At 39.0% G+C, this 16,378-nt stretch overlaps 1 protein-coding gene across 4 annotated transcripts in view; it reads right to left on the bottom strand.

The window, feature by feature from the left end:
• epn1a (epsin 1a) overlaps nt 1–16,378 on the bottom strand; it is a 21,804-nt gene extending 5,426 nt beyond the window's left edge. The window contains exons 1-10 of one of the 4 annotated variants that reach the window (XM_058394553.1): nt 16,132–16,378; nt 8,789–8,938; nt 6,299–6,400; nt 5,859–6,017; nt 5,596–5,724; nt 2,215–2,335; nt 1,918–2,054; nt 1,561–1,584; nt 1,065–1,136; nt 535–618 (exon numbers count right to left, since the gene is read on the bottom strand). In XM_058394553.1, the coding sequence (XP_058250536.1) occupies nt 535–618; nt 1,065–1,136; nt 1,561–1,584; nt 1,918–2,054; nt 2,215–2,335; nt 5,596–5,724; nt 5,859–6,017; nt 6,299–6,367 (795 nt within the window). In that variant the 5' untranslated portion in view covers nt 6,368–6,400; nt 8,789–8,938; nt 16,132–16,378. The remainder of the gene's footprint in view (nt 1–534; nt 619–1,064; nt 1,137–1,560; nt 1,585–1,917; nt 2,055–2,214; nt 2,336–5,595; nt 5,725–5,858; nt 6,018–6,298; nt 6,401–8,788; nt 8,939–16,131) is intronic. The other 3 variants (XM_058394532.1, XM_058394536.1, XM_058394545.1) reach the window with 3 other exon arrangements.

Genomic DNA, 16,378 nt, shown 5'->3' with positions numbered 1-16,378 from the left:
AGAGCACACTTCACATCAGGTTTTATTCTATATATTTTTTTCTATATAGGTTTTATTCTTTATTTTATATAAATATATATATATATATATATCTCCAGATACAATATAGATAAGGAGATGAAACATGGTTAAGAGTAAATGATCCTAACACAACATTCATAACGAAGGAGCTGAAATGAGTGCTGTGTTTATTGCACTTCATTGCTCATTTTATGGCTCATAGAGCCAAAAAAAACAGTGTTGTCAGTTGAAAAGGCGTTCCCAACTGATAAATAACAGAGGGACAAAATCCCCCTCATTTCATCACAAAAGGATTTTGCAACCTGAGAACATAAGCTATGACTTAGGCTGTAATGTTTATTAACATAATTATTTCTTGAACTATTCACCATTACTTTACCAGCATTACCAGAAAGGCAGCAATCATCCTCGGCATGTGTTTACATTTATAAAAAAACAAAAACAAAAGGTGTTGTTTGCCATATTATGACTGAACAACCACTCACACACACACCCTCATACACATGTACATACATCTTCTGGTTTGGCTTTCTCCCTCTTGCTCTCCTCGATGGCCATCTGCAGCCTGAGATCATCTCCCCTGCGCAGACGCTCCTCCTGTCGATCACATGCCATCATTACATAGGTACAGCAAACAGAGCACCAGGAGGCTAATGGGAAAAATGTCTCACGAGATTAAAGGCGACGTTTATGTCAGATTAGATAATAATTACAGCAGTGGACGGCTTTAATGGAATGATTTCATTTATAACACAAATTAGGTACAATTACTTATAATTTAAAAACAACAAACTTGCAGTCATCAATTGCAAAACCATCATGGATGAGGATTCGGTCTTAAAGTCTTATTTTGTGATTACACGACTGTAGCTTTTTTCTTGTTAACTGTGTAAACTGATTGTTGAGTGAAATTAGGCTGAAGTGTATTGGGGCTCCATTCCAGCTTGATCTTTAATTTGCGATTGAATTTTGGAACGTGCACAAGAAAGCGAGTACGGGAGCGGCTTTCACCCCCGGGATCTGGGTGACCCTTGATCCCTGACCTCTTGGTGAGCCTCCTTGCTGAGCGTGAGTGCGTAGCGGAGTTCTGCATCCTCCAGAGGGTCAGCACTAGTCTGGGGGAGAGGGGTAAGGAGAGGGGCAAGGACAGGAGTGAGTGAGTGAGTGAGTGAGTGGGGGCTCATACAAGTTGAAGGGCCTTAGCTTATTAGCAATGATCCCTAAACTACTACAGAATGATTGAAAGTAGGAAGTGAGTAAGAGAGCAAGTGCAGAAGTGGAAGTGGTTGGGGAGGGGATATGAAACTAGTTAGTGTTAGGCAGAGATAACAGGAAGACAAGGCTAAAGATGTTGCCAAAAATAAAAGGCCTAAAAATGTCATTTTAAAAGACATCAGCAAAAGAAAATCAATAGCTTTACAAGCTTTATGTTCAGTGTCAGAAATAAGAGCTCGAGTGAAGCTTCCTCCAAACACAACTAAATAGTTTTAACCTATAACTTATTCTGAATTAGTTTATCCTCATAGGATCAAGCCTTACCTGGGTATTCGTAAGGCTCTCTGACTACAGAAGAAACAAACAATTTGAAATATATTGTTGTGGTAATACAGACCAGACAAAATATTTAAACCTTTCATTTTCATATTTAAATGGTATTTTTGATTTTTTTTGCACATCGGAAATATCTGCATACATATTGTTCTGAAATCTTTCTGTAAAATGTGAAATTTAAAACAACAGAACTGAACTGCTAACTGTTTATAATCTGCATTATTCAGGAATCAACCTTCATGCATCAGGAGTTCCATATTAATTTAATTTATAAAACAGTTTCTTAGATTGCCTGTATTACCTGTTGCCAGAGGATGTGACAGCTGATTGCGTGAATAATTTTACCTGCTCTGCCTCCTCCTTGCTCATGGCCAACGCAAGCTGCAGCTGGAGGTCCTCCTCCCCTGAGCTCTGTGGCCACGCCTGGTCCGAATCCGAACCCGATTGCAGTCCTAAAGTAGGAGCCGAGGGAGCCGAAGACGCTGGGGGTTAAACAGCTAGGCATTATGGTTTGAAAAGCATTAATTTCTTAATGTGGCCAAGCGCATTGCTCCCCCTCACGCTGGGCTAAATACAAACATCAGCACACTTTCCCTTTCAGCGCATGAAGCAGCTCTTAATATCATTAGCTCACTGACTCACCACTTGAGGTCTGTGCCATCTTCTCTTTGGTCTTGAGTGCGTGGATCCTCTCCTCCCGTAGCCTTTCCTCATCTTTCAAAAGAATCACCAGCTGCTTGGCTTTTTCTCTTACATTGACACCCTGAACACACACACAGTCTATTATTACATATTTTACTCAATCACACACAGTTCACAAACTGGGGCACTACCAGACTCTGAATTGAGACACATATTGTAGCTTCATAATAGGGTCATAAATCAGCAGTCATAACATGTGTAGGTGAAATAAAACACTACATACTTCCTCCTCTGAAAAAGCAGCTTCCTCTTTGTCTCAAATTGGGGGAGGTTACAGGGGTTGTAAAAAACCTTCTTCACTTAAGCGTGTTGTTTTATTTCCGTGAGCAAATACACACTAGTATGAACTAAACACACACCCACGCATGTACGCACATGCACCCTCTCTAACTTTCTGCACTTGGGTTAAGACAACTTCACAGATGATTAAATCCAGGTTAATGGAATCACAGCGGAAAAATCACACTTTGCAAACGTACTGTGTTTAATTTTGTTACATTCCAACACAGTTTTTGTTTTGTCGTACACTGAATGCATCATGCAGCTTCCAAACGTTTCACTATTATACATATTAAATGTATATCCTGTTACGTTGAACTGAAAATGGAAACATAAGATGCATTTAGTCGATGCCTAACATTTTCAATACCGCAAAAATAATCTTAACAAAGAACTGAGATGAATCCCTAAATCACAGTCAGTCTATTATACTTATTGAGCTGATGCATTTCTCCAATGTCAGCATAACATAGTTTTATTGCATAACATTGGGAGAGGGAAATTTCAAAACAATCTCAATTCTGTTATAAACATTCCTTTGAGTTTCTGCTCAATGTTGTCCATGCTGTGAATCTCCTGCTCTACCACATCCCAGAGGTGATCTACAGGATTCAGATCCTGTGACTGGGAAGGTGACTGAAGATCACTGACCTCACTGTCGTGTATGAAACCAGTTTGAGACGATTTTGCATGACATGGTGCATTATCATGCTGGAAGTAATAATGAATTGTGAACATGAAGTGATGCACATGATCAACAACAGTACTCAAATAGTCTGTGGCATTCAGGTGATGATTGATTGGCATTAACAGCCCAAAGTGTGCCAAGAAAGCATTCCCCACACCATTACACCACCCCCACCAGCCTGGACTGTTGACGCAAGGCAGGTTAGATCCATGGATTTATGCTGTTGATGCCAAATTCTGACCCCACCATCAGTGTGCCTCAGCAGAAATCCAGATTCATCAGACCACAGTTTAGGTGACTTTGTCCACTGTAGCCTCACATTACTATTATTGGCTGACAGGATGGAACACGACGTGATCTGCTGCTGCTGTGGATTCAAGGTTTGAAGTGCATACTGAGATGATTTTCTGCTCACTACACTTGCACAGAGTGATTATCCGATTTACTGTACTGACTGATTTATTTTATTTCACTGCTCCCATACGATTGGCTGATTAGATAATTGCATGAATGAGTAGAGGTAAACTATTTATTGTTGTCATCTTCTGGATAACGTTTGGACTGCAGGAACATACTTAAAGCTGTACAATATAACATTTTGGATTCTTGCTGGAAGAAAACTGTTTTTGGGAATTAAATGCAGATGAACAGTTTTCAAATGCATGTGTAGTTTTTCCACACTGCAGATTAGGTTGTCAGTTGACAAAGTAATAAACACTCAAAGAAAATTCGTTGCTGTTTGCCAGTTACCACACGTTCACAGAAAAGATACAGAAAAATTACACAAAGTGAAGGCAAACGCTATTATTCTAATGTATAAAGTATAGATAAACACCATAACACTAAAGACATGCCAACCTACCTCAGCATGCTATCAAACAGATTCAGATCACAATTACACACTCCAAGAGGGAACAGATGTGAAGAGAGTGTGTGTGTGTGTGTGTGTGCGCGCGCGCATCAGGATGAGTGGGAGATGAGCTTTTTATTCAGTTTATTCAGTGTTGAGAGACCTTGAGCTATTGAAGTCCTAAAACTTAAATATACTGGGTTTTTTTCCAACTGCCTTGATTTTTGCAATCACAGATGCCCACCATGTTCTGTTCTCCTAAAGGAGACTAGTTGAGCATTATCTTCAAAAGAACCCATGTTGAGAAGGTAATGATTTATCTGTTGTTGCACAACCACATGACAGCCAATTAATTCAGAGGGTAAAAAGCTCACCTTCATGACCTTTGGTATTATTCTTACAAGTGCAAAGAAATTGTTTAAACTAATCCAGTCCACTCCAGAATTATTGGCACCCTTCATGAAAATATAAAGAACATGTGCATGATATTTTAAGTGCAAGCACTCAAGGGGACACTGTCTTATAGTTATAGCATTAAATAGTGATAATAGGTTGTAATAAATGCAAATTTGCTTCAATATTCTGGTGCACAGAGTGGGCATGTTCGAGTGTTCGCTGTGGATGGGGAAGCGGATCGAACAGGCAAGTCATATGTAATGATTCTCACCATTATTTTGCTGAGTCTTTATTTGCTTTCGGGGATACCCCCTATGCCCCTTGTAACCTGCTAGTTCCTAAAAATAAATACAGTTAAACTCCAAAGCTGATGCTTGACCATCAATTTGCTAATTATCAGCTACCCAGCAGTACAGCTTTGCGTAGCCTCCTGCTGCAAAGTAATATTTTATGTTCAGCCTGTTTTTATATTGATTTGAATGAAGATTTGGAGTCTATAATCAAGTCCTCAGCTCCTAGAGGAGGCAGGGTAAGGCTTAAAATATCCTGGGTTTTAGTAGAGTTCATGATACCAACCATCTTCACTAGACACTCTGAATGACCAGATGCAAGAGAGCCCCAACACCACAATAATTCACTGCCATGTTCTGGAGTGTGCTGTTCACCAGCCATGCTACCACAAACCATGAATCCAAATCCAATTCCACTGAGTCATGGCCATGTTGATCCTAAAAACCTTAAGAAGTTCTGAAATTGTAATGATTTTCTCCATCTCCCCCACCAAACCCACTCCACACTGTGCAGGAGGCCGTGGTGTTATTACAGATGTTGCCATTGATGTGTTCGACACCATCAAAGCATGTGAAGCTTACAGATTTTGGGAGGAAACCGACTGCTTTTAAAGCAGCTGCCTCTGATGCTTTGCATAGCCTGACAACAGGATCATGCTGACTATTGGCTTGGTTGGGTGCTTAGATAGTGTTCGAATTGCTTTCCAAAGTTGAATTAGTGAAAAAGTCTTTAAGGATAGTTTTCGTGAGTGAAATAAAGCAATCTCCTGCTACTTCTGACAGTCATTAATTCCACTCTGTGTGTGTGGGGTTATTACCTGGTCTTTTCCGTCTCTGTCGATGTACTGGAAGTCTTTGAGTGTCTGGACAGCATAGATGTTTTCCCTGCATTGCTGCGCCACTCTTTCTGAACCCGTCTTAATCAGATACTCCATAAGAGTCATAGCCTGAAACATATAGAGGTTAGGTACACTGTCAGAGTGATGCTACTGCTGAAAAGAAAAAGAAAAATCAAACAAATAAAAATAACACTCATTTTTTACAGACTATGGGATCAGCAGATTATGTGAGGTTTTCTGACCTTATACACATGCCTCCAGTTCTTCCCATGGTCATTGAGCCTCTTCCACACCATGCTCATGATTTCTGAGAAGGCCACGACGTTATATGTCAGATCTGCGATCTCTGACATCAGAGAACTGGATGGACCCCATGGGTCATTGGAAGTCGCTTCCCTGACCTGGAGAAGAATAAAAAAAAAAAAAAATAAATAAAAAAAAAAAAAATAAAAAAAAAATTAGTAATGAATTGTTTTTTTACTTAACATTAGAAAAGAGACTCACTTAAATCTTTAAGAAAAAGGTTGCTGTTATATAAAAGAAATTTGATGATGTAAAATTTAATTCCAGAAAAAGCTTTGCAAACATCTCCCAAGCGATTCCACAAACAGCAAAATAAAGAAGAAATAAAAACTTCTTTATTGGGCGAATAGAGTAGGCAAGAAAGAAAGCAACCTCTCACCTTAATCTCTGCTTCAGAGTAATTGTGAACAATATTCTTCACTTGTCGCCTTAGTGATGAGGTCGACATGGCAACAGGGTGGCTATCAGGCTCCGGTGAAATCTGCAAGGTTGGAAAACAAGGTCTAAAAGATGAAGAACGCAAAACAAACTCATACCAACAATCACGAACAAAGACAATTAAAAAGAAACATGAGCAATAACAAATACACACAAACTCAGAAGGATGACACACAAACCTTTAAGAAATAACATTTATGATGCCATTCAAAGTAATTCAACTATATCCAGTTTAATATCACAAAGCGACACAGACGTGATCTTGAGAAAAGTCACATTAACCGTCATGAGATGGAACGACGCTGTGTAATGCATTGTTTTCAACAAACTATACATACAACAGATTGTCTAACACAGAATGCAGTGCATATTATGTGCAAACATTTGAATTGATCAAGCCCTCACTTCCTTCTCTGAAATCAGTTTCCTCTTAATCTCGATTCAGACAAGGCGAGAGAGGTTTAAAAAAATTCTATCCGTTCATCCTCGTACTGCTGAATACAGAGGAGCTCAGAATTTCTCTGGTTTATAATTAATCACGCGAGGATTCTTTTCTCCCCAGCACTGAATGTCAAAACAAAACGATGTCTGTGTGGTACATGTGACAGCGCCTCCTAGAGGACTCGCTCGAGTTGTGTGCCAGTGTTAAAGAATTCACCATGGCTATTTAGAAGCTCGCTGCTGCAGATAAGAGACTGTACTCAGTAATGGAGAACACAAGGCTCGAATGCATCACGAGAGCTACAGTGAGCAATGTGACTTTCACAGCACAATCAGCTAATAGCAGAAGAACAGCAGGGGGGAAAAAAGGTTCTTTCGAGAACGTGAGAGCTTGACCAGGGAGCTAGGGTTTTAGACAGGTTTCATTTTTTGACATTCTAATACATGACTTTTGTTCAATTACATGCTGCTATGAGTTACATTTCAATTATTTAGAATGGTACATAATGGATTCAATTAACAGACAGGCATATTTTGAAGAAAAAGTTATTTTTGTGGTATTGAAAATGAATCACATGGAATTGGGTGTACTAAAAGTGTCAGAACAAACTATTTTTACACTTTAAACTTGTAAAAATATTACAAAAAATTTTAAGTAATTCTTAGTCTAGCCCTCACTTCTAACCTAACATAAGGCATCATTCAGTCCTGCTTACATGGGGATAAATTACTTCCATACTGTAGCCTCTTGCTCTAAAAAAAGAGCCTCGTAGATATACAAGAAAGCAGCCACCTGTTACCTACTCATCCCAGATCATGACTGCTATTACAACACCAACACAACACACACTTTAAACCTCAACGCTTCTAATTCTATTCAGAACTCTATTCAGAAACTAGTAGCTGGAAAATAACTGTGAAATATGCAATTAGGTCTTGGTGAGATGACGACAAATCAGTATTGATAAATGACATCACAATACTCTATTCTGATATACACTGATCAAGCATAACATTATGACCACCTGTGTTGGTCTGTCTTTTGCTGCCAAAACAGCCCTGACCCGTCATGCACTGTGTATTCTGACACCTTCCTATCAGAACCAGTATTAACCTCTTCAGAAATTTCAGCAACAGTAGCTCGTCTGTTGGATCGGATCACACGGGCCAGCCTTCACTCCCCACGTGCATCAATGAGCCTTGACCATCCATGACCCCATCACTGATTCACCACTGTTCCTTCCTTGGTCCATTTTGATAGATACTGACCACCACAGACCAGGAACACCCCACAAGAGCTGCAGTTTTGGAGATACTCAATTTGGCCCTTGTCAAACTCGCTCAATCCTTACATTTTTCCTGCATCAACTTTGAGGACAAAATGTTCACTTGCTGCCTAATATATCCCACCCACTAACAGGTGCCATGATGAGGAGATCATCAGTGTTATTCACTTCACCTGTCATAATGTTATGCCTGATCAGTGTATATATATTTTGATTTGTTGCAAAATAAGACACATTTAAATATATATCTATATTATATATTAATCTAAATTAGAAATGCAGCATCTGCAAGCAGCTCAAATTTGTTTGTTCTGAATCTTTGAATTCATATTCCAGATTATTATTATTTTGCAGCGTTCATTTGTTTTTCTTTTAAATGTAAATAATAAATGGTCTGATTAGCAGAGATCTGGACATCATGATGCATCAAAATGTCCTGAAGTATTGATATTTTGGTCATCACCTCTTTAATGTGAATAATACTTTTAACTGACTTCTGTGTAGCTCAACAGGTCAAACTCTTTCAACAAATGGACAGGTTTATTTATTTATTTAAGAGAACTCTTTTTTCCTATGCATGCATCTATGATGATCACTGAAAGCTGGGGTGAAAGTGCTTGCTGCCATTTAAGTAGCTAGTTATATAACATGTGCCAAGTGTGTCAATGTAAATGGGATGTAAATGTACACTAGAGGATCTTTACCTATGCACGTCAGTCTCTCTCTGTGTCTCTCTGTGTGTGTGTGTGTGGGATTGGTCTCGGGTCCAGGTGCCAGAGCTCTTCAGCTTGTCCGCTGCACTAAACCTCCGCGTGGCCACATCAGGACCCAGAAGATCTGGGGAGAATTAAAAACTGTGGAGAAACGGAGAAAAAGAGGATTAGATAAAAGAACGGTGTAACAGTAAGCAGGCAGGAAAGAAAACTATCTGCCTGTTGAATATTGCAGAGCCTCACTTCCTTGCTGCCTGCGCTTCACTGATCTACCTGCAAATGATTCAAGCTTCCATCGGGGGTTCATTGTGCTCGACTCAATCTCACTACATTCCCTGGCCTGGCATCTATGTGGAGAATGATTTCAATCTGGGTTTGGCATGTGTGTGTGTGAGAATGTGTGTGTGCGCGTGTGTGCACTGAGACAACTGCCAGAGACAGGATGTACTACAAGCCTTTCTGCTTTACATAAATATAACTGATAAAAGCTCATCAAAATGCGTTCTTCAATGCTCTATAGTCTCACTGCAGCATTTACTTTTGCAAAATTAAGGAATTTAGCTGTGAGATGAACCATTGTTTATAAATACGAACGAATATATAGAGTTATATTTGACAAGTAAATTAATATAGAATGTAGAATGATGTGTTTTTGTACCATAATCATTTTTAATCATCGATTTTATCATTTATCACATTTTCTAGTTGAAATAAAAAATCTTTCGAATATGAATGAACGTGGTGTGAGATGAAATGGAAATAAACGGTTACTGGAAGTGAATAGCTTTTATTGTGCTGCCGTGTCCGTATCTACGTTTTTGGCTTCCATTGTTAAAGCCCATATGCTGCAAGTGAAACTAATCGCTCTGTCGCTGGTCTTTATTCAAATGAAAAATTTTCCAGACGGTGTCGACATTGCTTATCGGGTTATATTTGCAACAGCTGGAGCAACTGGAAAAAATAATGATAATTATTATAGCAAATAATAACTAGAAAATAAAAAAAATAAAAAAAGCAGTGAGGAACGCAGACAGGAGCGGACATTTACGAAGTACGAGCCTATGAAATATTTACGTAATATTTTTGCCATTATGATGTTATAATGTGGGCTTGACCTATCATGTTTTGGTATTTTATTCGGGCAGGAGACAGGTGAGGAGGTGTGGGCTGTTACAGCGGGAAGGCTACCTCTTTGTTTATTCTTTACACAGTATCATGTGGAGTGAAATACTTTATTGACTGTCCATCATAAAATCAATAAGAATAAAAAAAGAATAAAAATAAGTTTACAACAAAATACAGAATTAATTATACATGTGGTAAAAAGGAAGAAGTTATATGAGAAAAATATAAAAATGTATATATAATGATAACAGATCCGTCGTAGAACAGTGTGACTATTATGAGTAAAGTGCAGATGTGTGCAACTGTAGTGCAATAAGGGTTGTGTGAAATTTGTTTTCAGTAACGAAATGAAGTCTTTGAAACAAATCTACAGCGATTCCTCTATGAAAGTAGTGTGTCATAATCGAAAGAAAAGCTGTCAAATGAATAACTGTAAACATAGAACATGCATAAGTGAAGGAAATGATAAGGTCGGTCTTGCGTAAATTCATTTAACATCGACTGGGTTCCTGGTGTGTTGCGCTACAGTTGCTTGTTTATGAGCTCTTCATTCACATGTTTTCCTTCTCAAAAAGATTTGTGAGCATTAGACTGGATTCTTGTCCACCACAGACACAAGCACTTTCATCTAAGCTATGCATTTAAACCTAACATAATAGCTGTATTTTTCCCCCAAGTGCCTAAATTACTGCGTCTAATAAGTGCTGAATATAAGTTCAATATAAATTACGGAGAGATATATGAGGAAAAGAATCAACAGCAGGATGGTGCGTATGGATTAGGAGTTTCGGGCTGTATCTGCTCTGAACCTGCGACATGTTTTATTCCTCTTATTCCACAGCAATTTTGAAGTAATTACATAAATACAGCCAATTTGTATCTGCTTAAAATTTTATCCTCTTGAAAAGTCTGTGAAACAAAGTCAGTTCATTTCAATACAATGTTGACGACGTGAACATAAACATAAATGCACCAGGGGTTCGATAGTCAATAGAATCAAGTGATTCTGCTGATTCGCAGGAACGATTACACACAGATTCGAACCACAACAAACGTGCCGAGTGTGCAAACCACCAGACTAGAACACACTAGAGATCAAAATGCTAAATATCACCTTACAGGAAACATCATGGTATCAGTGATTACACAGATTTTTTTTTTACTGTGTGTGTGTGTGGAGAGTCTGCCATAAAGGGCCTCTGTGTGCGTTACTATAAAACAATAACCTATTAGAACCTGCACACTGACATAAACTGGTCACTGGAGTTACAGCCGGAACGACTGTCCGAGCCGCTGTTCTAGAAAACTAATCAATACCTTCTGACCAATCAGCTTCCAGCATACAAATTCATTACCCTTTTAGCCAATTTTCTGCAGCTCTAATTGCAATGTTAAAATAAAAACGTTAAATATTTTTAATATAAAAATATACGGCTTTGGTTTCACACTATTTTTTGAAACATGATGGCTTTTTACTTTTTTAATTTAAGTCAAAACAAATTAATCAAACAGAAATAATAATCAACATAAACGTTAAATAAGAAGAATATTTTAATGTGTCTAAATCCAAGAAATAACAACACGTGCACATTCCAGCCTCACTCATATACAAGGGACCTCGATTATTGATTGCATGCAAATGAACTGATTCGTAGGAGAAACAAGACGCGTGATATTCATGACAATCTAGTTAGCCGAGAGAAGAAGAAGAAGAAAAAAAAAACCCGCTGCAACTTACTAAATCCTTCTGAGTTTTGTGTAAATTTCTGTATAAGGAGATTGACGTGGCACCCAGTGGAGCTACTGAAGCTTTATTTCCATGTTAGGTTCAAGATCACTTCTTCATTTCAATCACACAGACATATTTCTGTGAAACTCTTTTCATATAAGCGGCCTGAGTACACAGAGTGTAGTGTGTGATATAGCATTTGGGATACAGATTTCATTTCCATTCCTTTGTTTTCAACAAATTTATGAATTATGAACAGCATTTTGGAAAGGATCTCTGTTCAAACAAAAACACTGGCATGAGCACAGGCAAATCGTTGATAACAATAAGTCATAAGCTGGCACGCAAAACGCCTCAGGAATACTGCCGAGAGCTGTGTATCGAGCGTTAGAGGCAAGGATCTGAAGGCTAAGTGTTCTTTCAGTCATTCATTCATCTCCAGTAAGTGCTTTATCCAGCACAGGGTCAGGTTTTAAAATAAAAATAAAAAAAAAACACCAAACACGTGGATTCGTGAGGTCTGATGATGAGGTGTATACCGCTTAATATCTTCTACTTGAGTCTTATCCTTAGCAAAATCTTGGCGTGTGTGTTGTAGCACTGGAGAAGCACAGTGTGCATCATATTCTGCTGCTTCAGCACAAGTGTGTAATAATAAAAGAAAGTGGAATTAAATTGCAAAGCCATTACTAAAGTATGGTCCACAAAGTAACGACTTAGACAGCAGTCTTTGTGCATTCATAACACAGCGAGCAATGCGCAGGTTGTCGCTGTGACGTCAGGGTTTTAACACGTTTTTCCTGTCCGCACAAACAAACCCTACAGTCTGCTCCAACAGCAGACACGGAAAGGCCGACTCTCTTGTTCTGCTATATAGTGAAGATCAAAAGATGAATAAAAGAAAATGAAAACGATTTCAGCTTTCGTTTTCGGATATTTACTTCTAGATGATTTTAAAAAATTTTTTTTAAAAAAAACCTCACAACATGGCACCTTTGGGGGCAGACCACCTGATTATTAGGTGAGCAAAAAAGATTGGAGCAAACTGTTTTCAAAGTAAATAACACTTTATATTTGGTTGCATATTTCTCGCTTGCAATAATTTCGAGTCCACCACTGAGAGATTCCCTGACACTGACACCAACACTGATGAAGTCTTCTTTTGTAATGCTTTTCCTGGCTTGTATGCAGCCACTTTCAGTTTGTTTTAGGGGGTTTCTCCATTTAGTCTCTTCATCAGGAGGTCTCACTTGGGTTTTAACGTCTGATGATTGACCTGACCAGTCTGAAACTTTTCCCTTTTCCCCTCTGATTAAGTGCTTTGTTAAATTGACAGTGTGTTTTGGATTATTGTCCTGCTGCATGATAAAGTTCCTCCCAATTAATTTGGATGCATTTCTCTGTAAATTGTCAGACTCAATGTTTCTGCAGACTTGTTACTATCAGGAGTTTCATCATCAATAAAGATTACAGAAGCAGCCATGTAAACTCAAGCCATGACACCACCACCACCATGTGGTATGGTCTCTATATTTCTGCTCTGAAGGTCTGAATGGTATATTGTGACCCCTTCACTCCGGGTCTGTGGAGGTTGTTGTTGAGGTCACTCACTGTTTTGGATTTTTTTTCCCCTTCACAGCTCACACAGTGTTTCTGTCATCAACTGCTGTTGTTTTCCTTTGCTGACTTGTTCAAATGTCGGTACACCAGAGGTTCCTTTCTTTTTTAGGACATTCCAAATCACTGTAACGGCTATGTTTGTGCACTGGCTCTGATCAATATTCCCTCTATGTGCGCTACGAGACTAAATACAGCAAGTAACTGTTTAGTATCTGCATAGAAAAATAGACAGGACTATGATTATCCAACGAGCACAGAGTTTGGGGAAAAAAATATTAGGTAATTCAGCCTGTAATTTTTCAGAAAAAGGACAGAACTAACACCACCATGGCCAATCCAGTAAAACAGGAAATTACCCAACAATCCCATGTAAATTTAATCCTGTCCAAAAAGGGTTAATGTTCTCAAACGTAAGCATATAAATGCGGATGAGGCCTTGGTGCGTGCCTGTGATAGCCGAAACGCTGCATCAGCTGAGCTGCATTATGGGAAGTTTAGCACATGTCGCACTTAGGATGTTCTCTTTCGCTGTTTTGTTGTGATTTTCCCATTTTTGTAGGCCTCTCTAAATGCAAATCAGCCGTGTGTCTGTAAATATGGAGGGAAGTTCATTTGGGTTAAGTTATGACATTTACACATAACTTCACTAACAGTTTGATAAATGAAATAAATGATTGTGTAAAGAAGGAGAGCAATCTAGAGTCCATTTTATTTATTATATATATATATATATATATATATATATATATATATATATATATATATATATATATATATATATATATATACACACACACACACACACACACATACATACATACATACATACATATCATACAGAATGGCAGAAAATAAATCAAGTGATCACTTCAATTCAGATTCAAGGTCATACTGTCACACTTAACCACACTGTCACACCTTATTATTAACATGTCCTTCATAAAAGGTCTGGTCAACTAGACGTATACTGCACCAAGTTTTCTCTTTCTCCCACATATACACACACACACAAACAGACAGATATGTCCATATATGCCTAATATTGTTGCCAAAACAGCTCTGACAAACTCCACAAGACCTCTAAAGGCATGCTGTGTTATCTGCACTAAGAAATCAGCAACAGATCCTTTAAGTCCTGTCTAAGTTTTCTAGTAGCACTTGCTTCCATGGACTGTATTTGTGTGTCCAGCACATCTCACAGACTCACGATCGGACTGGGGAATTCGGAGACCAAGTAAACAACTTGTCACGTTCCTCAAATCATTCTTGAACACTACTTGCCGTGTGGCAGGGTGCGTCACCCTGCCACTGCCACTAGGGAATAGTGAAAGAAGCCACTGCCATTAGGGAATACCGTTGCCATGAAAGTGTGTGCTTGTCTGCAACAATGTTTAGGTAGGTGGTATGTGTCAAAGTAACATCCACATGAATGCCAGGAACCAAGGATTCTCAGCAAAACATTACACAGAGCATCACACAGCACCTGATGTTTCGGAGATGCTCTGACCCAGTCGTCTAGAAATCACTATTTGGGCCTTATGGAAGTCATGCAAAGTTCCTGCATCGAACACATCAACTTTAAGACCAGACTGTGCGCTTGCTGCCTAAAATATCCCACCCTGTGACACATGCCACTGTAACGATAAGATAATCTTATTCATTCATCCCTCTGTGGTTTTCATGGTGTGCCTAATTATATATGCATACATAGATAATTATTTATGTAAATAGCAGATACTCCACACGCAACAAGCCCAAGTGTCTGTAGTGTTTAAGAGACAAACAGTTAACTAGCTAAGGGCTCCAAGTCAGGTTTATAGAAAACAAAACAGCAGCCTAAATGTAAGGAAGTTTAATGTCCGATTGATTATAAGGAGTGGCAGATGACACACTGTATAAATAATGATTGCATAATACTGAAACCCGATAACAGATCCAAAGTCGAGCTGGCAAAAAAAAAAGATCAAAGTCCCAGAGGCTTTAGTAAATCATCAAGTGCAGGGAAGGGAAGGGAAAGAGCTCAGTGGAGAGTTTGCCATCATTCCTGCTCAGATCCAGACTGAACCTCTGATCAAAACTTGCGGCTAAATCATCAAATCACACACAGGACATGAAGTTATCAAGCTAACAAGTGGCCTCAAGAAGCAACAGTTGATTAACAATGCCAAAAAACACGTCTTTTTCATCGCAAGAGTCTAACCAGAGTTAGTTTTTAAGAAGACTGAATATGCATTAAAGCACTACAAGCAACAGCGAGCGCTATAATCATGTTATCTTTTGTCTTTATGTAAGAGTAACACACGCCTAACATGCTAACACCCAACGTTAGCTAGCTAGCCAGATGACACAACCTGTCAGAAGACCAAACACAAATAAAACTCGTGACAAAATGCAAATAGAAAAAAAAAAAATCAATGATATTAAATAAATAATTAAATACGTAAATAGTACGAATTCACAGCGATCTGTTAAAATGACATTCGGAAAGCAGCTACCGGTGTCTTTTGACAGCCTACAACCGCACAACACACCCTCCTGACTTTAGCCAGCTAGCCTCCCAGCCAGGTCTAACTAACCGAACCAACCAGCTAGCAGGAAAAGAAAATAAAGAAGGTTAGCCAAATACAGAAGAAAGTTACCTGACTTAAGGACACTGCGGGACAAGGAAAACCGCGCGAGTCTAAAAAGTAAGGAGTCACAAAAGTCAAAAAGTTAGCCGTCACCTTCCATTCGGTCACGCATACCTCTCCATTTCCATAGACTCCGAGTTAGCGAGCGGAGCTTAAGATAAAGTAATGCTGGCACTGTCTTATCGGAGGTGCAGCGGGCTAAACGTGTTAGCTTAGCACATCCTACTTACCGTTCAGATCTGCAGCTGTCAGGTTCAGGACATTAATACGTATGGAGCGGAGCGTGAAAAGGAGATATTCCGTCACAAGAGGAGTTTAAAGCGAGCCATTTATAACACCGGATACATGAAGAGCGCGGCTCGGCACAGCGCTAGCGAAACTTAGCAGTTCTTCTTACAATCAGAGATACAAGGGCGGAATCCCAAATACCGCCCTACTCCACTACACAATGTGCACTACACAGCGTAGGGATTAAAC

The sequence above is a fragment of the Hemibagrus wyckioides genome, linkage group LG01, assembly GCF_019097595.1.
Source record: "Hemibagrus wyckioides isolate EC202008001 linkage group LG01, SWU_Hwy_1.0, whole genome shotgun sequence".
Lineage (NCBI taxonomy): Eukaryota > Metazoa > Chordata > Actinopteri > Siluriformes > Bagridae > Hemibagrus > Hemibagrus wyckioides.
This window is presented reverse-complemented; position numbering and strand designations above follow the sequence as displayed.